We start from the raw sequence: 26691 nt of genomic DNA on the forward strand, positions 1-26691 counted from the left end.
CTTCTATATTCGCCACAAAAAGAACGTTCTGCTATTACACACACATGACATGTCGGAATGACGCTATCTCCTTTCTGTTAGATGTTACGATTGGGTAGGTTTTGACCCAAAATTTGGTAGCGGCTGGTAAGAGTGTACAATGAAAATCAATTCTACCAATTTGTGAGTAGAAATCATTGTCGAGCTCTTCTATAAGGTATCCAAAATTAGGTCGTTATCTATTCAAGCTTTGACCCTTGTTACCGTTCTCACTTCCAATTTCACATTCACTTCACGTACATGTCACTTCACTTAATTTTGCTTGTTACCAGTATCACGCACAGTGAAGTAATCGCCGAAGTGACAAAAACCATTTTCCACCAAAATTCTGTTGATGTGATGTTCGTAATAACCACAAGCTCATTTAAGTAATTACTTTTTTCTCTGAATCGACTTTCGTGATAATGACCTTCATGCACATTACTTGTTTTTCACCGTGAAGTGATAACGATAATAAGGGTCACAATCACTTCACTTGGTTTTCACCGTGTCGTGATATCGGTAATAAGGGCCTTTAGTCACAGACTAACAGACAGGACACTCAAATTAGATTCTTCAATCATTGTAACGGTCATTTCGAATATTCCTTTATTTGCCTATTAAAAACATCCTGTCTGTCATCTAGACTGTGTTTATTTTTTTCATTTAACAACAGAGTTGCCAATTATACAAAATTACCTGTAATGTATTGTTTTGTATACGTCCATGCGAATTTCATACAGGATACAGATTTAATACATATTGCCAAAACTATATACATAATTGTGCCTACTTCTCATCCTCCAACGCAATACAAAATCGAACCCGTTTTGTTACAATATTTACTTGCTTCTGGTCTGCCGCCACTTAATTTCGGGTGAAAACTACCAACACAATAAAAAATAGTCTAGATGAACAACGTTGAGTCAAATAAATGGTTACCTTCCAACATCACGAAAAAGTTAAATATATTATCAACGTAATCCAATAATTTATTGTGACGATTCATTTTCAAATATTTTGATAAAATTAGGCATCCCTGCAAGCAGCTGATCGGTGTTGACAAACGAGGGGAAACCAACTAGTAAAAAAACCTGTTTTAATCCACCTAGTGGTGTAATGATGCCTTTCTCATATCAATCATACTATCATATATAATACTGTGGTATTCTTAAAAATAAATTTCTTCGATTCTTAAAAGAATAACCGAAATCGGTTTGTTTGACCGTCTACTGATAAAAACTATCAATTGGAAAAGATTTGAGGTCGATTTAGATTTTTTTAAGGTTTTCCCCATTTTAAGTGATGGTATACAATTTTTAACACACTTTACCCTATATTCCTATGAAATTCAGGAATTACGTATGGGACCACATGACCTTTCATTTGAATCTAAGTTTGTGAAAATCGGTCGCGCCATCTATGAGAAAAGTTAGAACACATATTTTCTTGTTTATGCACATTTTACCCCATAACTCCCGAACCGGACGTTGGATCCAAATAATATTCAGGAATTTTTTATGGGACCACAAGACCTTTCATTTGATTTTAAGTTCGTGAAAATCGGTTCAGTCATCTCCGAGAAAAGTTAGTGCAAAAAAACGTTACATACACACATACGCACATACACACATACATACACACACACACACACACACAGAGACATTTTGAGTACTCGACGAACTGAGTCGAATGGTATATGACACTCGGCCCTCCGGGCCTCGGTTCAAAAGTCGGTTTTCACAGTGATTGCATAACCTTTCTATATGAGAAAGGCAAAAACTATTACATAACCCAAGGGGTGTACAGATAGTAAATAGTTCGCGCAGTACAATATAGGTGGAACTAGTGCATCACGAAAAATTATTTTTATAAGAATTTACTCATACTGTCATGTCTGTTAGTCTGTGCTTTAGTGGCCCTTACACGATCATTAAAAGTGTCATTACTAAGTAATGACACTTCTGCTCAAACGCTCGTCATTACTGCATTACTGTACATCATTACTTTTTAGCATTACACGTTCATTATTAATGATGAGTATTTGTAACTATTCCAGCAATAGCAATAGCAATATTTTTATTTTCGTTTAGCTGAAAATAAATTTGATTTGCCATTGAAACGTTAAGGTTAATGAAATATTAACAATTTGAATCTACACTTTGTCATTTTTTCGCGTATAGTTCTAAAGATATTCAGCACTTCCACAGAAAAATAAGAATAAATAATGTTGGTAATGATGGAAAATCCGGAATTCCATCATTACTCGTGTCTCGCAGTTGTTTAGTAATGACACTTTTAATGATCGTGTAAGGGCCGCTTTTGAGTTGATCGGTGAAAGTGCGTAGCGTGCTTTGTTATGGCATAATACTTGTACTAAACTTAGATTTACCTATATTTTGAGGTCATCACTCGTTACCCGAAATTGGGAAAATGCACTTTAGTTGATTTTGGGTAGGTTTTGACCCAAAATTATGTAACAACTGGTAAGAGTGTTGGACTATCGAATTGTTCAACTCTACCACGTGGGACATGTGCTGTCAAAACTCTGTTAAAATGTCAAATACGAAGAAAATTAGCTAGCAGAAATAACGAGAAAAAACTCGCATAAGGGAAAGAAGGTTTCGCGTAACATTTTTCTCGTATTCGTTGCCTGCTTTGTACGTGGTTCGATCTGCTTGTAGTAAAAAGATGTGAATGTCGCTCGCGTACCACCTACCACTTTTTGTTCATCATCGCATCGTCGTCATCGTGGCTATTTGGATGGTTTAGTAATTGTGAAAAAAGGACTGAAAAACCTCCAACTGCGAGAAAGCGGATATTTTTTTTTGCAACTCAACTAAATAAAATACGGTTCCGTGTAGTTTGAAGTAGATATGAGTTCTGAGGTAGCTAAGTTCAAGTGCAAAGATCGTTTCAGGTTGTTCATATGCGTTCTAAATCACTGATTTAATTGTTTTATTGGCTGCAAGTGTCGTAGAACAGAATTGAATAAAGTGAAAAGACCCGATTAATGGGTTGGATCTGGAGTGCATAGCGAAGCAATAAAATGAGTAGCACAGTGGATTGTGAAAAATACCAGGAGGGGAGAATCTGGCAGATCGAATTGAAGCGCAAGTGTGTGCTGCGATAAACCTAGACAGCATGTCCCAATAATTATTTCAAACTGATCACAATAATAAAAGAAATTATCCACTTGTTCTGAATGAATTTAGTGCACGACACTAATACTGAAGCAAATACGAATGCTGATTATCGTGTAAGAAGTATGACATCAAAATTTTTACGATGAATCTGTGGTGTTAGCTAGTCATAATATATCTAGGATAACCCACACCTCCAGGACACGGACTGCGGTACTCTAAAATTGAACGCAGTAGTTCCATTATTGATATAGATATGATTGTTTTTACCACTCGAAGGTGTTGCCTAGCGTGTTGTGTGGTTTTCATTCAGCTCCCTACTAGGAAGTCATGTAACTGTGGTCAGCATTCTTCTGCAAAGACCAAAACAATGAAGAAGAATGGCTAACATAAATTTTGATATTAACTTATTGTTTATTCAGTACCCTTTACGATAACGAAAATACAACTCGATTGGAAATACTCGATTGTTTGTTTACCATACTCTGAGCGCTCTGATTGCCCACTAAATGCCCCAGATGTTGCCTACGATAGCACTTGCTGGAGCGCCTTATCCTTGCCACCGGGCTGCTTTCATTAGATCTTTGGTGATGTTATATCCTTTGTTCTACATCGCTGGAAGACGAAAATAGATAAACTCTACATGTATTGAAATGAAGAGCGTTTAACGTAGTGTTCTAAAAATAAAGGAAAATCTATCGAGTGATTTGTAAATATAGTCGTAAACCTGGTCGTGATAAGCAATTCAATTAACTTTTTTTTGTGCTGTTTCGTACTGATAAAGAATTAATAAAGAGTGAGCTCAACAGTTTAATACATGAATAGATAAATGTTTTTCATTCTGCAAACTTTTTTTAACTAATATTGAATAACAACATTGAAATTTGATTTCTGCGTACTTTCGTTTTTGTTAATTTCTCGATTACTATTCGATTTAGCGCGTTGTATTGAAAAACCTGTATAACGGTATAAAATCATGAGTTATTTACATTTTTAATGAACGGATGCCTTCTCTTACTGCCTCTTTTCCAACAAAGCTGTTTTGAAATAATCACGGAAGCCTAATTTACAAAATTATTCACAATACGCTTGAATGCTATGATTTAAACTCAAGTAATGAGCTTTTTGTAAATTTTAAAAGTCCGAACTACGATCTATTTGTGTATCAGTGGTAGATATTTTAACTTTAAGATCATTTGTCTCTTAGATCTGAAGAGCTTTCTGGTTGGTTACGTAGACAGTTTTTTGACAATATTGAACTGCGCTTTGACAATATTAGCATGAATCCATCTGATTGTCTTAGGTGACACATAATTTGCACGGAATCCTTGTGACCTGACGTTTTGCGTTTGACTTCACTGTGATAAAAAATCTTTACTATTTTGACACTAGTGTCACGAAACGGTAACAAACATAAACACTAGTATTTCAGTGTGTTATTTGCAAGCTTCATCATTATAACCGACTCAGAACTGATGAAGGTTGCCATAAGCTCACCTAGTATCCGCATTTGTATCTGCTGTTATTTCGTGACATTAGAGGTGAGATAGTAGAGATTTATTGTATAGTAAAATTGTATGTATTTGCTTCTTGAGCAAACCTTCAAGTACTCATGTTAAGGATAGAATTTAACACTGCCTGAAGTCAACAACAAATTTATTTTTTCTGTGTAAATCCGATACTGGCAGATTTTTTTCATTTCGAAATCATCCTATTGTCCACTACATTATACTGTACTTTATTTCTGCTATCTCAAACGTATGCGGTTTTGTTTTATCGACTGTCTTGAATGAGATGTGAAAGTGAACTGAATTAATAAACCCTCGAACATTGAAGTTTGATTTACGTCATTTACGAATCGATTCCACTTAACTATCAAGAATCATTAGCTGTTGGACTACTCCTTATTACTAAATCGGGTTAAGTAATGGGTAAGTCGATACCTTCCATGCAGCTCGCCTGGATTCAATTCCCAATTCCGCACCTAGGGTCAGAAAGTTTTTCTGGCCCGAAGCGGCGAATGACCTTAAGGTTAAAACCTCTATAAATGAAACAAAAAAAAAGTTGATATTACTTTTGTTTAAACCCATAGTGTAACAATTGTTGAAATCTTTCATTTTAGTTTAATTACTGTGAGAACTTTCTAAAACCTTTCTGAAGTCTTTTAAACAGATCATTCAGTTTGCGTAATTTTACTACAGTTAAATTTTTCATGTGACAATGATTTTAAAGTGGATACTGGTATATTAGTATTTTTGTTAAGCTCGAACACTTTGAACCTGCATCTTTTCAATATTTACCTCTGATATATTTAAGGCTCACTCAAAGTATTTGTTCCTGTAGTTTAGGGGTTCACAAAGTGGTCGATATAGAGACCCTTTGCAGGGGTCGACGTAAACGAAAACTGACTATAGTGGTGGACGACCCATGACCCAAAATAGTTTAGGAACCCCTACTGTAGTTCATACGTTGAAGTTTTGGCAAGGCTTCAGGTGTTATGGAACGAAAATCGCTGGAACGATGAAAAATGGTTAATTTTACAGTTACAAATGTTTGGGTTGTGAGTTTTGTCATTCATTTAATCACAAATCGAACCCGGAAAACTGTGAGCCCACAACACTACCAAGGTGGTAGACAGTATGTCAAATATTTGGCTGAAACAGAGCAACGACATTAAATAGAGTTGTTTGAAGTCCACAACAGTGTTGCCAGCTGTGATGCGATGTTCTATTATCACTAAAGCTATAGTTTGGATAATGTTATACCAAATACAAATTATAATACGGAATACTTCGACAAATTTTCAAGGACACATTTTGCATCGTGCGGTACACTGTCATGATACACTGTCAGAGTGACAATGTACTTTAACGAGTTTTCTATAAAACTAGCAACACTGAAGGGTATGAACAAGTTCACCATAGTTACTGTTTATTATGCAAAATGCAAAAAAGTAACGTTCCTTACCCTAGACAGCATATTGATACTATTTTCAATATTATAAAGTGTCTGGACTGGTAAGTGGTATTGTGTTAGTTTTACTTAAAAGAATAATTTAATTTTCGTGTATTGGTTTATCAAAACACATCATTACAGAGACAAATTGAATGGAGTGGAGTTCATGTTACATGCAACAATTTTACACTTCTTATTGAACCAAAGATTTGGTCCATGGATTTCTGATTACGGTTGGATTCAAACTGGCTAAATGTTTCTTAAGAAAATCTGTTTTTTCAGTTCGCACGAAAAATCGTATCGCAACGTACTGCATCCGAAAGGATTCAGTATTATCAACTATGATGCACCGGTCATCAACGAATATTACACATCATCTCTACGATGGACTATAGGATGTGACCATCTCGTCGGCGTTGTGAAAAGCCACAGCAAGCAATCAAGTCTAGATTCAGGTTCAAATCCCCGTGGGATGAGCTGAAGAAATTCCAGTGGAATGTGCTGGCTAATGGTTCTTTGAAATTGGAATACTGTAATAATCGCACCGAATATTTAATGTATCTGATAACTATGTTGTTAAGCGTGATTGTAGATCGTTGGCCCAAGGATTGAGAAATATTGGACAAAAACAATTGCGGAATAAATAAGCATCTCTTTAGTTATATTAAATGTTATGAATATATTTCGACACACAGAAAAAGTGCATTTAGCATCCCATCTAGAATTGGGACCGGAAACTTTTCGGTACTTACATAATACACATAATGCTAAGTACCAAAACCTCAAATAAAAACGATAAATTTGTGCAAACTCTGATTTTCCAATTCTTTTATATTAACCGATTCTGCATATACTAATTTGCTTGGATTTCAGTCCTCACATTTATGATCATCTGAATTCAGATTTTCAGGATCACTAATTTAAATCCTAACAAATGTCTCCGATTGTTTACTTCCAGTAATTCCATAATTCAGTCGGTTTCATAATTTTATTCATTAACGAATGATTGTTGCAGTTTGTTACAGCAACGATAAACATAAACAAACAAGTTTGTTTTGCACCATAGCAACTAGCATAAAGCGTTGTCAGAAACGATCTTCTTCCACATTTTCAAACTATCGCAATGAAAGGGAGTAATTTGCTAGGCTCACTTGTTCAGGCTGTGAACCAAACATTGGCGGTTCGTTTGTATGGGACTTAGGGGTATTATTATTTGTATTTGGTTATACTGCGTTCACACCATGTCCCTAAAATATGTTTACCGGTAATTTCGAAGCTATTCTTCATGTCGGTAATCGATCTAATTATAACATCAGCTCTAACGTACACTCTTAGACAAAAGTAAAATTACACATGACAGAAATCCAACCATGCTGTATGCTTCTTTTTATATAAAATTTAATTTTGCGTGAGTTTTGGTACCAAACTCAGAATTACTACATTTGAAGTTAGTTGGTTAGTTAGTTTTAAGTTCAACAGCGAGGGTTGGATGTTATTGGCTCACTAACTTCGTACGAATGTATGCAACTTCTACCATATTTCTGAATTATGCGACCGTTCCGGAATAGGCAGTTAATTTTCATACCCACTAGCAAATCTTTATTACTTCCGCCGTGAATTTGGCTACCTTCGCTTAGTGTATGTATACTGCATTAATCGATTTGTTCAATTGCAGCTCTTGTACCTTGCTTATGTTGATGGCGCATTTTTCCTTCTGCAAAGTCTCAATTTCGATTAATGAAGGTCGAATACTGCTATTTCTGAAATCAACAACAATTGACAAATGGTCGTTCAAACGGTGTTTTTTGTTCTTTGGGTTTATAAGATTTGAAAGTGATATCTTGTTGTTCACTACACTGTATTGTACTGTTTCTATCCTCGAGACTTTAGCAGTATGTCTGTTTTGATGAAGGCGCGTAAGCGAGTTGCGGTGTTAAGCCATGATATGATACATTTTTACATGTTCTGGCATGTAGATTTAAGGAAATAGCAACGGTTCTTTAAGTGTTTCTATTGAGAAACAAATTTGCATGATTTTTATTTGTAACTGTAATCTGTATGATTATAAATATGGAATATTCATCCTATGTTCATCCGGACTACATTCTTATCCACCCACTACAAGTCATTCATGCAAATAAAACAAGTTGATGTTCAAAAACACGCAAGTGAAATTTGCTCTCCTATCACCGTAAAATTTGCGTGCACCGATAAGCGAATGACTCAAGCGAAATTAGCTATTCTGTTAGGCGTATGTCTATTACACTCGTCCGTTATCACTAAACAAACAGCGAAGAATAAATAATGCAAATTTCGTTCTAGTTGCAATTGATTTGCTAGCCGACGGTGCGGAGAAAAGTGTATATATATATATATTATTTAATTAAATTCGTACTATCGCGGCAAGGCAGTACCGGAGCGAAAGAAAATTAGTGGAAAGCAATGTTCCATTGTTACAAAACAAGGCAGCAGTTACTGTTGAAACACAAAACAACCGTTCCAAGTTCCAAGTTGTGCACTACAATACCTTGCAGTGGAGCAAACCATCGAAGAATTTGAACAGTAACCGGTCTGGGAAATGTGTAAATCAAAGTGAATCGAAAAGAAGTGCTGTGTTTCTAGTGAGTCTAATCCAATATCCCGTACGTGAGGATACAATATTGGTAATGCATGAATGAGTTCCTTGACGCGTATGTGGATGTCCGATCTCTGCTCGACGGTGTGGTGTGTGACGGTGAAAAACTAGTGCCGGTTGAAAATTTTAGCAACATCAGTCCAACATCAGTACGAACGTAAAATGAGCTGGCTTCGGTCCAGCCCGTTGCGGCAAAGCTTTACCAAATCTGTGGGTAACGCCGCTAGCGGTTCAGGCCGGAGCGGAAGTTCCACTAACGGAACTATGCGAGCATTCGATGCGTCCGAGTGTGACCCAAAGGCGTGCTACGATAGCTTCTGCATTCACTGGCAGCAAGCGTATGAGATCATCCAACGAGCGGAGGTAAGTCATGTTTGATTTCTGTTCAACTTATCTGGTTGACCTTGGACGGGAGAGCCCCAAAGCTGCTAACTGCACTCCAAGCTCTTGGGCAGAACGAAAGAATAGAAATCCCAGACAGTTTTGAACTCGAGTGGGACTCTCCGACTTGGTAACCGTTGAATAACCGTTTCTGTGTTCACGCATTATCTATCACCTGTGCTTTACACCTGATACGATTCATATGGCTAGGCTGATTATGATTATCGTACTTGGGTGCGTTCGAACCGTATCGTTAATTACTTATTGTTCTCTCGGCTTTGCTTTACTTTCTCTCGGTATAAGAATAAGAATAGTGTATATAAGCTAGTACAGACGTTTTCAATATATTCACAAGGTTGCGTAGTAGCTCTTGAGGTTTTTTTTATAGTAGTTATCCAACTATGAACAAAAATCGACCGAATAGTTGATATTGAACAGTATTTCCTGGAGTTGCATCAATTTTAGTAGTCTAAGAAAAACCTTAACCTGTTTGAACATAAGTAGAGAAAATTCGTAACATTACTGGAGATCACAAGAACCTATGCATTTCCTACTAATAACCTAGCACAGGAGTCATCATCCTGCGGCTCTGGAGCCAAATGAAGTTCTTAAGATGTGAGACTGCGTTTTTTTTGCTATGATATAGCAATTTGAAAAAAATACTCAATGATAAATCAAAATCGAATAACAACACACTATTTCTATCATTCACTAGACACTATTTCTATCATTCAGTATCATATAGACACTATTTCTATCATTCAGTCATGTTTACTCGCCTTTCACCGAACACTTCCCCCGTGACAAGAATCGTCAATGTGGACATATCCGGTAAAAATGAAAGAGGATATCGTGTTATTATAGATTCCTTGAAACAGATGAACTTAATTTTCCGACCTCCTCCTTCACAATAATGTGCGATGGCTTTCCAAAAGTATGATGTGAAACCATTTGCTTTGTGCTAGAAGGAGATAAATACATTTCTACTGAAATCGGCGATATTTTGCAGAATTTCAAACAGTTTACCTTTCGTTAATCAGCTCCATAATTACATTGTAATCGAGCTTCAATGAATTTTTCTGTATCTCTCGTCAGAAAACTCGAAAGTTGGCAAACTTCATGAAGCAATGACGCACTGGGACGATGGTTACACTCCATTATCCCTAGAGTATCGACGAAACCTTGGTTCAGAGGGTTCATTTATAAGTACCTTAAACACATTAACGTACCAGTGTTATCGATTATATATTGCTCAGAATGTTCCTCCTATTCCTCGACGATGTTTTAACTGTGGCTAGGAATAATCTCCACCTACAGGTATGACACAAACATCCGCCCGATTCTCCCGATCTCTCATCTGTCTACCATCTTCATAGGACTCACAAGATTTTTGTCGTGAATACGATTTACTTTACTATGGGGCACCTTTTCAAAATTTACCTCTTTAAGAGAGTGATAAGTTTTTGATCGTGAATATCTCTTGTTGCATCTAACGTATCAACATAATTTTTGCTACATGCCATCGGAAATATGATCATAATTTTGTGATAAAATTTTCAGTGGTGTGACATAATCTCGAATAGTTGAAAATTAAACTTTTCTGAAATGTTTGGTATCAACGAGTATCAAAGAGGAAAACACATGACGAATGTTTGCCTTTCGCGTATTTCGAACGCTCATAACTCAGTGATCTGTGGAAGGATTTATATAATCTAACTACCAAAAGATTCGAAATTTTTCAACTTGAACGTATATTGCAACAACATTGAAGTTTTTTAATAGTACACTATTGAAAAACCTGTTTGACTTGATCCATTTCAGCACCAGCCAATCAGAACGCGTTCTAAGGAAGAGATCAAAATATGTGCTGCTCTAGCGATATAAAAGGTGATTTTGCCACTTTCCGTGAGCAACGGTTACAGAAGACACACACGAGAGTAACATCGGGCGGGCCACACAGTGAAACTACACCATAAGCCTGCCAGCTGAAGTCATCAGTGTACAAACAAATAATCTCTGATCTAAATGCAGATCCTGTTGGTCGTGACAATTCAAAGTACTTTTCAGTACTACAGATCATCATAAAGAATTAGTTGAATTTTCTCTTTCGTGCCAAAAACATCATGTGGGAACAGACTAAGTTTGCCCCGTCACTAACGCATTCAATTACGACTCGAGTCACGCAATGCGAAAATGAAATTAAAACACATCTTTAACATATACTAGTATGTGTGTCGTTTGGAAATATGCCGTGCGAAACAAGGTTGCCACATATACAAATTAATCTGTATTTTACTTCTTAGAAATGAACAAATTGAACTTGATTTGCGCATTCTACTTTCCAGGAGTATCAACAACGAGCTAAACTCAAAGCAATCTTAAATATTTCTTTATCCCAGTGATGTCGTCCTGAAAAGAACGGGGTTTGGAAGAGGTAACACAATAATGTGCCGAAAATCGCAATTTAGGCCCTCTTCGCGGTTTTCTTTGGAAGCAACACTGCCTCTGTGCAATGGTAACTCCAGAGAGCAGTTTGTTCAATTCCTCGTCGTTACGGATGGCCAGCTGCAGATGGCGAGGGATAATTCTCGTTTTGTTGTTGTCACAGGCAGCGTTACCGGCCAATTCCAACACTTCGGCAGCCAAGTACTCCATCACTGCCGCCAGATAGATCGGTGCAGACGGTGGATTCTGCCAACTGGGAACTAAAGACTAGCACGGTTCGAACGGGACTTTGTTTTTCCCTTAACTTTTCCTCCTTTGCCCCGGCCAGAAATCTTCTTCCACGAAACGATGCTAACAACTAGGATGCTAACTCGGTAATGCTGGCTGCCGCCGTACTAACCCTCTGTTTTATACCATCTTTGGAAATGCAGCCAAAAAGCCCGGCAAGACCCAGAAAAACATCGCCAAGGGAGATAAGAAGAAGAAGACAATTCAAAGCACTTTTCAGTGCTACAGATCATCATAAAGAATTAGTTGAATTTTCTCTTTTGTATCAAAAGCATCAGATTTATCAAAATGGAAATAGATAAAGTTTGCACCGTCAATAACACATAACGACAATAACGACTCACGCAATGCGAAAAAGAAAATATTGATATAGAACACATCTTTATACTAGTATGAGTGTCGTCTCGAAATATGCCGATCGAAACAAGGTTGTCACCAGTGATGCCAACTTTCCCTGAAGTGAAATCCGTTGATTCGGTTTCAGGTGTACTCGTATATTTAAATTTAACAGCTTGAAGCTTTAAGCCAAAAAGACGGGATTCCAAAAATGAGTGATCGGTGACGAATAGATGAACTTTAATTAATAAATTTTGAAGTATTGATTTCAACATCAGACGAAAGATAAAACATTTTCATTTTAATTAATGCTATGAATGACTCTTAGTGAGCATCGAAACATTCAAATTATTTCTTTTAGGTGAATGTTGACAGATTTATTGGCCGTTATCAGAAAAAATGCGCGATTTTATGATTTTCCGTAACTATCTATGCGAAATCTGAAATTTTCCGGAGAGTTAAGGAAAATCCGTAGATTTTAAAAGGCTCATTCGTAGATCAGTAGAAAACACTGAAATCCGTAGGGTTGGCATCGCTGGTTGTCACATATGCAGATTAATCTGTATTTTATTTCTCTATTTATCCAGCGGATGAAGGAGGAACAGTGTCTCGTCCATTGGTTCGGTGTCACTGTTGGTTTGTCCAGGCGTTGGGTGCGCTGTTAGCTGTATCTGGCGTACCTTGTCGTACAGTCGGTTTCGTTGAGGATGTTGTAGCAATCGTCCTAATTTGATGTACTACGTTCTCACCTGAGAAACCGAGAAGGACCAAAATGTAGCAATCGTCCTAATTTGATGTACTACGTTCTCACCTGAGAAACCGAGAAGGACCAAAATGTAGCAATCGTCCTAATTTGATGTACTACGTTCTCACTTCAATACTACTTGTTAAAAAGAAAGAACTCTAATCGTTGAACAGTTTAACAAAGATTTATTTTTGATGAATTTAAATTTACGTCTATCTTTCTACCAATAAAATTTTCTTCTGTCTAAAATTTTCATTCCGTTTCTAGTTGCTTGCTTTGATCATCATTTTTAGTTCGTAACATTCTCCGGGCCAGGAACAGAACTGTTTGCTAGGAGTAGTACAATTTTACTCACAGGTCTTGTATAAACTGATTTCGATGTTCGGACTGTAATTGTTCTTACATTGTCGTCTGATCCTTGGTAAATTTTTTCAACCAATCCTTTTGGCCAGTTTCCTCGGTGTAAAGATTCATCCACTATCATTACAAGATCACCGACGTGATATTCATGATAATTTCTATTATCTGGCCATTTACGGCTTCTTATTAGCTCCGGACGATACGTACCTATCCATTTGCGCCAAAATCGATCCGCATAAATTTGAGCATGTTTGTACGCAGCTCGACAGTCCAGGTCTCGTTCATCAAAGGTGTGGTCAAATTGGATAAAGTTATTTCGACCAAGTAACAGCATGTTGGGTGTTATTGGTTCTGGGTCTTGGGGATCCTCTGGCACGTGAGTCAGAGGTCTATTGTTAATTATATTCATTGTTTCACATAGTGCTGTGCGTAATACTAAATCTGTTGGACTTCGTTCTTGTAACATACAGCGAAGTGCAATCTTCACAGAACGTACTAAACGCTCCCAACATCCTCCAAAATGCGGAGCACCAGGTGGAATAAATTTCCATTGAACACCTCTAACGCTCAACGAATCTTGGATCTGTGGTTGATCCAGAGTTCGCACAAGCTTCTTCAATTCCGCATCTGCACCCACGAAGTTTGTACCATTGTCAGTCATAATGCATTGCGGTAAACCACGGATGGACATGAAACAGCGAATGGCCATAATACAGCTTGCTGTATCAAGCGATGGTACGACTTCAAGATGTATAGCTCTTACTGTCATACATGTAAACAACACTACCCACCTCTTTTCAGTACGACGCCCAATTTTTACTGATAATGGTCCGAAATAATCAATTCCTGTGTAAGTAAATGGAAATACGAACGGGGTTGTCCTCTCTAGTGGCAGGTTTCCCATTTGTGGAATGGTCGGTTTTGCTCTATACTCACGGCACTTGATACATGACATAGTGTATTTCTTAACTTGAGAACGGAGTTTCAAAATGCGATGTCTTTCTTTTATGTTATTTACAACAGTTTCCAATCCTTGATGTGCATTAGCGATATGATACATGCGAATTAGAAGCGTCGAAAATTTGTGATTGTCAGGAAGGATAACGGGATTATTCACTTCAAATGGCTTACTATTATCTTGTATACGACCACGCATGCGTATGATTCCATTGTGCAGAAAGGGTGAGTATGTTTTCAGTCTACTGCAGCTTTTTACGAATCCGGTATGTTTAAGGCTCCGTAACTCTTGGTAAAAAACTTCCAATTGAACTTTTTTATACCAAGCATTCCTTGCATTATCCATATCGTGTACAGTTATTTTAAAACATTAGGCTTCTCACGTTTTGGCAGTGCTAGAATCTCTCTCATTTTGAGGTAAAATGCAGTAGATCTTAATAACCGATTGAAGTCAGAGAATCTCATGATATCAGGTAGCTCGATCAACTCATTTTCATGAATTGTACAACATATAAGATTACCTGAAGCAGGAACAATTATTTCAGCTTGAAAGTTAACAAATTCTGAGGAAGACAGTTCTAATGATTCGTCTTTCGGCCAGGAAACGAGATCCTGATACAGATAATCACAACCTCTCAACCATTCTTGCATGCTGCTAAATTTTGATGATTTCGTTGCCGAATCTGCAACGTTTAACTGTGATGGAACCCAATGCCATAAAGCTATTCCATGTCCGTTTTCTTTGATTTTCATTATTCGTGAACCGACATACGCTGTAAGCTTCTGATTTGTGTTCAACCAACTCAAACATATTTTTGAATCCGTCCAAAAATACAGTCCTGTCACTTCTATTTTAATTTCGTCTTGGACAACTTTCATCATTTGGGTTGCTAAAACACATCCTTGAAGTTCAAGTCTTGGTACCGTTGATGGTTTCAGTGGACCAACTCTTGATTTCGCAAACACTAACGTAACGTGTGTTTTACCCATTTGACGATGAAGCATATAAATTACACATGCGAAAGCCTTATCGCTCGCGTCACAGAAAGCATGCAACTCGACATTTGTGAAGTATGGTATGTCAGAGAAATAATATCTTGGTACACGTAATTCTTTCAGTTTAGCAGTTTCGTTTAACCACTCTTTCCATTTTGTAGTCAAACTATCCGGAATTTCGTCATCCCAGCCAGATTGTAATCTCCACAACTCTTGGAATATAATCTTCAGATGTATTGTTATAGGACTAAGCAGGCCTAACGGATCAAAAATGCCCATCATGAATTTTAGCAATTGTCGTTTTGTAGGCACCATGTCACCCGAATGAAACTTTTTGTCCAGGTTTGAGAAATTCAGTGGAAATACGAATTCATCTGAATTAAGATCCCATTCAATACCGAGTACACGAGTTCTATTTGTATTGTTTTCGGCTATCAAACTAGGGTCAAGTGATTTCAAAAGTGCGTTTGAATTTGATGCAAATTTAACCAGTTTGAATCCTCCTTGATCGTGTGTCTTCACCACCCGCTGGGCCATTTGAATGGCTTCTTCCTCGGTATCTGCACAATCAAAATAGTCGTCATAACATAATGTTGTTCCAAAACTGCTCGCTCAACGCCAGGATACTTTTCCTCTAGCTGTTTTGCATTGAAATTCTTGATGTATTGCGCTATTGAAGGGGATGATACTGCTCCAAATATCATCACCGTCATGATGTATTCACTGGGGGGAGTAGAACGATTCATACCACGAAAAAGGAATCTCTGAGAATCTTGATCCACTCTAAGAATAATAACCTGATGGAACATTTCTTTGATATCCGCTACGAATCCGATTTTCTTTTTCCTGGCACGCATTAGAATTGCAATTAATGGGGGAACGAAATCAGGACCTTTCAGTAGCAAATCGTTCAGAGAAAATCCATGGCATTTGGATTTGGCGTCCATTACCAATCGGAACTTATTTGCCGTCTCTACGCTGAAGTGAGGTAAATACCAGGTATTCGCTGTTTTGGCTAATTCATGCGGTTTCAATTTTCGGGCATATCCTTTTTCCACATATTCCTCAATTTTACTGCAGTACTTTTTTGCATATTCCGGATCTGAATCCATTTTCTTTTCTATTATATGAAGTCGACGAAGTGCCTGTGGCTTGCTATCTGGGAATGTGAAATTGTTATATTTGTATAACTGTCCAACTTCAAAACGTTCTCGACGAATGGTTGTGCGATTCATTATATCCAGAGCACGTTGATCTTCGTCTGCCATTTTTGGCGATTGGTCGGTAATGCCAAAGTTTTCTACCTTGTACACCTCTTTCACCAAGTCTGTTAGTTCGATATCGTGATTTCCGGAGCATAGAAAAGCGTGATTGTCGTTTGATTCACCAGCGTTCGGTTTGATTACACCATGTATTGTCCAACCTAGATGACAACGAGTTAGCTGCAAACCGTTGACTGAGTACTGCACTGTCTTGAGGGGTACAATTAGACCAGCGTTATTTGAACCAATTAACATACAGGGGCGAGTGTTTTGAATTGTAGTTAATATGTCATCATTTAACATCGGATATAACTGTCTAATCTGCTCAATGTCAAATTTCATCGACGGAAGATCAATATTGCTTACTGTACGAACATTATTTGCCGTGAACCACTTTGCTTGTAGGGACGGTCCAGAGATTTGGAAGGACAACATCATGGACTGTTCTTCTTTATGCGAAATACCATTGGTCCACATATAATTCACCGAAGAGATAGGTCCACGCAGTCCGATTTTTGTTGCTACATCAGCATCCATTATTGATAATGAAGATCCTTCATCAAAAAGAGCAAAAACTTCTTCTATTGCATTAGGGCCACGAACTTTAACTTTGCCTACTCTAAGCAAAGTATTTGCGTTTCTACTATTCACGTTGCATACATTAGAAATTAGTTGTTCTTCATTATGCACTAGTTCATGATGATTCTTTTCGCAAATTGAACATTTCTTCTTAGATTTACAGTTTTTCCTTGTGTGATCAGCTTTTAAACAAATATAGCAGACTTTACAAGTATTTGCAGTTGACCTACGTTGAGCAACAGATAATTTGCGAAACTGCTCACATTTGTCTAGGCTTGCATGTGATTTTGAAGAACAAAGTGAACATTTTACGGGTGATTCTTCATCTCGACTATTTACATTGAGAACCATCTGCTTGGGCTTTATTGGGTAGCTTTGCTTTTTGGAATTGAAGACAGGATTCAGATTGGCGAGTTGAGTGTCCATTTCATCCTCCAACCAACAAATAAAACTGTCGAAATCGATTATTATATTGTTTTTGATTAAATCAGCCTTATGTCGAATCCACATTTGTTTGCTGAATACAGGCAGTTTTTCAGCCAGGTGTGAGATAAGTTCTGGATTCATCAAATAACTATCTGCTTTAACATTTTTTATTGCAATTCTGGTTCCAATTACCACGTTATAGAAAGTTCGAAAGGACTCAATGCTTCCTTCCTTGATGCTCTCTAAATTTCTTAATGCTTCCATTCGATTGGCTACCACCCATTCCGCACGTCCGAAATTGGATTTTAACATTTTCATAATCTGTTTTACGTTTTCAGCAGACGAAAGCAGTGCTTCTACAGTTTTGCGCGCTTTGCCGTGAAGTGCTCTGTTCAACCTCCTTAGGTTGTCACGATCAGTCAAATTAAATTCTTCTGTGGAAGATTCAAATTCGTTTTCAAAGATTGTCCAATCCATTACATCGCCGGAAAACGTGGGGAGCTCTTTTATATTACGATTTTGTAACGCTTTGAAAGCTTGAGATAAAATTTCATTGACTCCGGATTCAGTGACGGGTACATAATTTTTTGATTCTACTAATGGTTGGGTAAATCGAGAAGTTTCAATATTCTCATTTTTTGCCTCTCCATTTCCAGATTCAGATAACCATTTGAATACACGTGTAGAAGTTCTGGTGCACGCACTCGATCTGCTTGATATGCTAGAGCCGTGACTTGAACCAGATAATATTTCGTTCTTTCTCAATTCGCGTTCATGCTTCCGTTTTAAAAATTCTGCTTTTTTCTTTTCCGTCTTTAGAGCTAAATCTTGTTGGATCTGTAATGCTGCTAGTTGTTTTTCTGCCAGTATTCTATCACGTTCAATTGAAGCCTTCAGTTCATCTTCCTCAATCTGCTCTTCCAACAACAGGGCTTTCAGTTGGCTATCAGTTTTGCTGATTTTGGAAGACTGACTTCTGGTTGAATGCTTAATAGAAAATGCATCATCATTAGAACTACTGGAACTAACGACATTCATGTTTTCCGAGGGGCCATTATTAGCAGTTGGTACTGATTTTGCTTCTTTGGATTGAAGATTTGGTTTTTCCTGCAGATTGTTGTTGAGTGGAGTTCTGTACATATTTTTGTTATGTGGAAGACACACCAGAAAATTTTTGAATCGATTCGGTACTATTCCTTGATTTTCTCTATTGGAGCGGCGTAATTGATATTCCATATAAACTGACGTTGAAAGTTCGAAGGACCAAAATGTAGCAATCGTCCTAATTTGATGTACTACGTTCTCACCTGAGAAACCGAGAAGGACCAAAATGTAGCAATCGTCCTAATTTGATGTACTACGTTCTCACCTGAGAAACCGAGAAGGACCAAAATGGAGCAATCGTCCTAATTTGATGTACTACGTTCTCACCTGAGAAACCGAGAAGGACCAAAATGTAGCAATCGTCCTAATTTGATGTACTACGTTCTCACCTGAGAAACCGAGAAGGACCAAAATGTAGCAATCGTCCTAATTTGATGTACTACGTTCTCACCTGAGAAACCGAGAAGGACCAAAATGTAGCAATCGTCCTAATTTGATGTACTACGTTCTCACCTGAGAAACCGAGAAGGACCGAAATGTAGCAATCGTCCTAATTTGATGTACTACGTTTTCACTTCAATACTACTTGTTAAAAAGAAAGAACTCTAATCGTTGAACAGTTTAACAAAGATTTATTTTTGATGAATTTAAATTTACGTCTATCTTTCTACCAATAAAATTTTCTTCTGTCTAAAATTTTCATTCCGTTTCTAGTTGCTTGCTTTGATCATCATTTTTAGTTCGTAACAGATGTGTCATTGTAGATGATGGCTGTTACAGATGTACTGGGGTTGGTTTGAAGGAAGCACCGTTGTCCTTTGGTGTAGTTGAAATTCTTGTATCCTGACCGAAAATCACATTTAGAATACCAGGGAAAAAGTTCTTCCACACATGATCTTGCATACACACTTCTATAGCATTATCTTCCATATACACTGGTATGTTGTACTTGTTGTTTTCATGCTCCACATAATGCACATTGTCATTGTTTTTAGCTAATTGTTTTGCTTCCCACTCTTTCCAAAACTGGATGTAAACATTATTTGTCTTGTTGGAGTGAAGCAAATGCACTTGTTTGAGATCAAGAAGTATTTGTTCTTTAAGTAAACCTTCAGGTTCTCGTATCGAAAGTCGAATTTTGCACTGCCTGAAATCAACAATAATTGTATTCTTTCGCATTGGTGGTAGCTTTTGTTTCGTTTGGTTCATTTATTTCGAAATCGTTCTATTGTTCACTACACAATACTGTACATGGTTTCTTCCGTCCCGAAAGTAAGCGGTTTTGTTTTATCGACTAACCTGAATGAGACGTGAAAGTGAACTGACAAATCACTCATTTGATTTTGTTTCTATTTGCAACGACCTCTAGAATTTTTATTCAATTAAAATGTATCGATCCGATTCGTCAATCCATAGTAACCCTGTGGAATATTGTAAAAATAAATTCAAAACTGGTAAATTACTCTATAAGAAATCAAAAGCAGATTTCATCGCAAAGTAAATACGCAGCTGAGGCTGATGAATAGCATAACAAATCGAATTTTGACGCAAAGTGTAGCTACATGCGAAGCGAGAAAGCAGCGACCCAAAACAAAACTGAAAAAAATATCGCACGAAAGCGCAAAATGATTATGCGGCTCTGGCGCTTTGCTTCACCTGTTTTCGGCAAAGCGGCTTCTTAGCGGCTATTGTATTTATTATGGCCACTAGCAGACCCTGTTATATTGGACCGAAATCAATCTTCAGTTCAGCAACGCCATCGCACGCCATCACATTGAGCATATTATGTCAATTGTATTGGCGCGTAGTGCTACTATTTTTGCGCGCATGAATTTGACATTTTCGATGATACGGACTCGTTAAATATGTTGTGTGGCCGCTAGTAAATATGTTGTGTGGGTCGATCCGATTGGCAGTGATAGCTATCGATGGACATGCCGAGTGAACCACTCGATTTGAGTGATAGTAGCCTTACAGTTCATTTGAGTATACTAATTGTTTGGTGTTTATGTCGGTAATGCTAACAAATCGCTTCTTGGTAAATAAATTATAACCATTTATCCTCTTGATTATACTGCCCATACTCGCATATCAGTCCCATTTCGATTTTCGCCAATATTGAGTTAGCTTGAGGAATTCAATCTATCCTCAATATACTCTAAGAAATTGCAATAAAACTTGAGGGTTCGTTCAGTAAAATGTGATAAAAATATCAACTCATGTCTGTCCCATATGCAAAGTATCCGCATATCAGTCCCATTCAGTGCAAATTTCAATAATTTCATTTGTTGCAATATTGGAATAGCAAAGGTGTATTATCGATATTTCATGTAATAATACCATAATTTAGCATTAGGTAGCACAAAAAAAAACAGAAAAACATCGCGATTTTCCATATGGGACTGATATGCAAGTATGGGCAGTATAGGTCGCTGAATTCCTTAAAGGTCAATGTACCCAACATGAAATGTGTACAACACCATTGTTTGTTAAGGTTTTTTACAAAATGCAAATAAAATTTTATCAGTTAACGAAACATCATGAAATCACAAACAGTTCGAAAAAACCTATTATGAATTCACCTGGGAGTTTGATAATGTTTTTGTCGTAAAAAGGCAGATCGGTCATAGGCGGGACTCGTGGAACGGCACCGAGGTTTTTACATGGTTGACATTCGCGTTCGGAGAGCCAGTCATCAGTCTGTTAGCGAAAACTGAATATAAAATCGTCATCACTTTCTAGCCCCGTGAAGATAGTTTGTTTGTTAAGAATTAATTTATAAGAAGAACAACGTTCAGACCACGAGAAAGAAAATTATATTCACGGCTTCTGTGCTTCATGAAGACTCTAACACCAGCACACTGTACCATCTCTGTATATGTGGAATATAATTGCTTCCACAAGCTTTTTGTTTATGTGGTTCTTTTTGGCTGGCAATGCATCCTCTTTGTGAGCGGTGGAAATGTTCGCTCACAATGCAATTGAAACTATATATTCATTCTCCGGTGAATTCATATTCCAAAACCTGATTATATTTTATTATATTATTATATATTATATTATATTATATTATATTATATTATATTATATTATATTATATTATATTATATTATATTATGTTGTGTTATATTTATTACATTGTATTATTTTATTTTGTATTATACTCATTCATATCAACAACGGGGAGGGGCCGGGCGTGCATCAGGATAGCTTACAAATGAATGACTGGATGATGGAGTGGATTACCAACCTGAGTCACGTAGGGGAAGCTTCGTGTTTCTCCCTGAAAGTCTGAAATCAGTAAGACGCACCCTTCTAACAAACAAACTATCAGGCGGGTTTAAGCTGGTACAGCACTGGTAATGCTTTGAACTGATGGTGGCTTCACACATGCATACATCAGGGTCGCACTTTGACGGAGAATTTCGAGAAAAGTCGGAAAGTTGGTTTCACCGGAAAAAGTCGGGAATCTTAGTGAAAAATATTACTAGCTAACATATGAGTAACAGTTGTTAGAATAATGATTTTTTTTCCAACAAGTAAAAAGTATGAGACAATACCCAATTTTGCGTTTGAACGAGATGTTCAGTAAAAGTGTTATAACAACTTATTGTCCCATACAGGTTCTATATTGAACATTCCATCGGAAATTGAGCCAACCCATGTCTCGTCCAACGATTTTTGAGGGCTTGCAGGCAGTTTTAAATCAATCACGAAGCATCAGAGTTTTTTTAGTTGTTATGAATAACAGCACAATAATATAAGGAAAATTTGGATGCTTCTGTTGGATTTGTTGTTGTTGAAAGAGCTGGTGCGAGAGAACCAAATTCTCTACGCATAAATCGCTCTCACGTGCTCTCGCCTAAATACACCCAAGTGATCACTGGCGCGTGATGGTGAGCGAACACTTCTGTGAGCTACACTATGAAAATCTTGCAAACCATACACCCGAGTGCTCACCATCCTGTAAACCTCTGTGAAAATACCTGCGTCCAACTCAGAGAATTTGAGAGCTCTGCTCTAGCACTTTGGTGCGATTCAGTGCTAGAGATAAAAGAAAATAAACACGTGCACTTATGATGCGTTCACTCTTTATACAACAGTGGTGTATATATGTAAAAGAGAAGATCTCTCGTTGAAGTTGTCAGTGCGAGGGGAGAAATTTCGCTTGCTCTTCGTCACACGGAGAAGATGGACATCTCTGATAGTGACATTCGGTTCATTCAACCATACACAAATAAGACCTACAATATTTTTAAGATTTTCTATACCGATTTGAATTTTGGAAAAAATGTACCGGTAGTTGGACTTAGACAAAATTCAGCAAATCATTTATTTGACTATCAATGGTTTATTTGGTTACAGACTCTCATGGTCTGCAAACTAGAGAATTTCACTAGCCAATATAAAGAGGTTTCTTATGAAAAAAAATCTTGATCAGTCATTTTTACACTAAGCACCCTACCTCCGGAACCAGGGGTTTAATCCGAATGAAAATTGGAATGTTCAGTTCAGCCATTTCCGAGAAAAGTGATGGGCATTATTTTCACTTTGTTGGTGCGTATCTTAAACGGTTTAAAGTGTGTATGATGATGAATTAGTTTTAAACAAATCTAATATTGATATCTGAATAAATATTCAGAAATTTAGATTATATTTAATGGAAAGCGCACTATTCAGAATATGTTTTATTTATAGCATTAATTTCAATTCGATAAAATCAAAACTGTTGAGAATCAGAGTTGAACTCAGCGGGAGCCATTGAATTTCACTTTTAAAGTTTTGCCTATCACTGTATTTTATTCTAATTCCTCTAATTTTTTTCTCGAAAGTTATAATTGACTTCTGATAAGTGTTGTATGAAATTATTAACTGTTATTAGATATATATTTTCAGTTCCTTAGACTATATTACATAAAATTCTTAGCTCAACTTCCTAACAGATATCATGAACTGAATAATTTCACAAACTTCACGATGATTTTCGTTGAGTCACTTCTTATCATTTACACCAAACGTCATTCATGAAAGATCCCTGTTTCCAAAAACACCATTTCTTAGTTTGTTCCCTGTATTGTATCATTTGCGAATCCTAAAAATCTAATCATTTCAATTACTAATATTGTTAAAGCCATTACACATGATTATTCAGTTCAATTAACACATCTACTATCTATCTTCGATCGATAGTCATTGTGGGGAAAGCGTTCGAAGTGTATTACTGTGCTGAGGAGAACTGTTTCGACTGCTGGCCAAAGGAGATTTCTCGGAAGTTACTCAAACTGAGTGCCTATCAACCGTATACAAATGATGTTGAGTGAAAAGTACGAAATGCACATGAAATGTGTTATTATTTTACCTACTGGCCAAGTGCTGTCGAATGATTTAACTACTGTACGTCGATCCGTTCAGGTCCATAAACGATATGCGTTGTGCGCGATTCGCTATGATAGCTTCTACGCTGCCGGTATCGAGCATAGGGGTGTATACCATGCGGAATTTCACTTGTTTATATTTAGTGTTAAATCGATCCGTTAACCGTCATAAAACTAATCCATAATATCCCTCTCTCTATTTGTTTTCAGATCAATCGTGGCCATCCACACGACGACGTTCTCGGTGTTGTGACCCACTTAGAGCATATGGTCACTTTATTGCTAGTGGAACTACATCACTGTAATAAGGTGAGCCTACCGGGGGCACCAATTCCATCCGCACCTTGCCTAGAACACCTACTGAGTGAGAATCTGCTAGACAAGCTTTACGAATGGGGTATCAAAACAGGAAGGTTTGTGTAGTATTGTGTTGGAAGCGATACCATTTAATAACAAAACATTAATTTATTCTCCAGATACGCCAATGCGGTTCGCCTTGAACAACTAAAGCTTTACGAGCAGCTCGTCAGTCACAGTCGTCATCAACTCCTAGTCCACGAGCCGTTTCTAAGACCATTACTTAAAATATTAGCATCTAGCCAAAACGAAATCTATCCTCCCGATGTAGCAAAGCGATTAGTAATTTTACTCAATCAGCTCTGCGTAGTGCTCATGCAAAATGTCCACCTCCTTGATTTATTTTTCTTTTCTAATGAGCAGCAAAACGGTACTGGAGGACATACGAAGTGAGTTGGTGTGATTTGGTTCCTGGAGGAGCAACTAAAAATTTAGTGTTTTTTCTCCATTGACAGCTTTATTATCTTTTCGCTGCTCATACCGTACGTACATCGGGACGGATCACTGGGACATCAAGCCCGGGACGCGTTGCTGCTCTGCATGGCATTATCCCAGAAAAATTCCAATGTGGGAACTTATATTGCCACCTACTCGTCGATTTGTCCGGTACTTGTAACCGGGCTGGGAGGACTGTATTCACGTTTGCCAAATCAGATTGATATCAAAACCATCGACTGGTATCGGATAACAACGGACGATGTGACGGAGATGCCAGGCTTGACATTGTTTATGAACTCGCTAGAGTTTTGCAACGCAGTAGTCCAGGTCGCACACAGCATGATTCGGCAGCAGCTGTTGGATTTTCTGTACCAGGGTTTCCTGGTACCGGTCCTCGGACCCGCTGTTCTACAGGTGATGATCACTTGTGACTGTCAATGTCGAAATGCTTTTTCGTTGTTCGTATGGGTGCCTTCTTTTTGTTTTATAGTTTTCTTAACAACGATCCATTTACAATACCATAAATTTTCGTCCTATATGTTTTGTATTAGTTGAATAACACGTTATATTGGTTTGAATATGGGATTTAAATTTCATTGTTATCTAGTGCTTGTAGGGATTCACTCATTTTTATAAACTTTGGAATACGAAGATTAACTGGATGGGTTTGTTACAATTGTATCAATACCGTGACTTTTCGCTATTCATAGTTTATTTTTGGAAAGAGCCGCATGGAAATCAGATGGGGCGGGTTAAACAAAGTTTTTCATTAGTAGAGTTTTCACAAAAGTTTTCACAACTTTCGCGTTTTTTAAGAAGCGAAATTAGAACGAATACTTCGTTTATTGCATTCATTTTTTTCCTTTTTCATATAGAAAGACTATGCAATGACTGTGAAAACCGACTTCTAACCGAGGCTCGGTGGGCCGAATTTCATATATCATTCGACTCAGCTGGACGAACTGAGCAAATGTCTGTGGTAGGTATGTAACACGAATATGCATTCACTTTTCTCGGAGATGGCTGAACCGATTTTAACAAGCTTTGACTCGAATCAAAAGTCTCATGGTCCCATAGCCTGCTATTTAATTTCATACCGATCCGGCTTCCGGTTTCGGAGGTACAGGGTGATATGCACAAAAAAATTCAAAAAAAATGCACTCACTTTTTTCAAAGATGGCTGATCCGATTTTCACAAACTTAGACTCAAATGAAAGGTCTTATGGTCCCATAGCCTACTATAGAATTTCATTTGGATCCGACTTCCGGTTCCGGAGCTACAAGGTAGTATGTGAAAAGTATAGGAAAAATCAATTTTCTTGGAAACTGCTTAACCGATTTTCACAAAATAAGATTCAAATGAAAGGTCTTATAGTTCCCTAAAGTTCTAGAGCATTTTATCCAGATCCAACTTGCGGCTCCGGAACTAAAACGTGATAAGTGGAAAATTACCAATTTTATGACGATTTTTTCAAAAACTGTGTTCAAAAACAGGTATAAATCCCATAAAACTGTCTGCTAAATTCTCCTAGTTTGCAAAACTTGTTAGTTTGTAGGTATATAAGCTTAATTCAGCACTACTGCTCACCTCTTTGCCTGTTCCGAAAGCATCGAGTAGTGAAGAAAAACTCTTTTTACAAAAACTTGCTGATTTTATGAAACACAAAACAATTTTCGAGTACTTATCTAAATATAAAATAGCTGTCAGTTTCAAATTCGATTAAATGACTTTTTCCTTTGTTGCGCTTTAATTTCTTATCATTTTCATATATATGGCAACTCTGCACGCTATACGAAATTGAACAAAGCACGCTGTGTGCTAGGCGGCGGTGTTCTCTTCTTTCAACACATACCGTTGCGTACCGATTTTGCATTGTCATTTTGTATGATG

The 26691-nt window shown here is 37.4% G+C and overlaps 1 protein-coding gene across 8 annotated transcripts in view; it reads left to right on the plus strand.

The window, feature by feature from the left end:
• The first annotated feature begins 2599 nt into the window (after positions 1-2599).
• LOC131439605 (FHIP family protein AAEL005291) overlaps positions 2600-26691 on the plus strand; it is a 43206-nt gene continuing 19114 nt past the window's right edge. For 3 of the 8 annotated variants that reach the window (XM_058610836.1, XM_058610844.1, XM_058610843.1), the window contains exons 1-5: positions 2600-2906; positions 8439-9114; positions 24216-24418; positions 24482-24751; positions 24818-25214. In XM_058610836.1, coding sequence (XP_058466819.1) covers positions 8914-9114; positions 24216-24418; positions 24482-24751; positions 24818-25214 — 1071 coding nt within the window. In that variant the 5' untranslated portion in view covers positions 2600-2906; positions 8439-8913. The other 5 variants (XM_058610837.1, XM_058610839.1, XM_058610838.1 and 2 more) reach the window with 5 other exon arrangements.

Source organism: Malaya genurostris, chromosome 3 (genome assembly GCF_030247185.1).
Source record: "Malaya genurostris strain Urasoe2022 chromosome 3, Malgen_1.1, whole genome shotgun sequence".
NCBI lineage: Eukaryota > Metazoa > Arthropoda > Insecta > Diptera > Culicidae > Malaya > Malaya genurostris.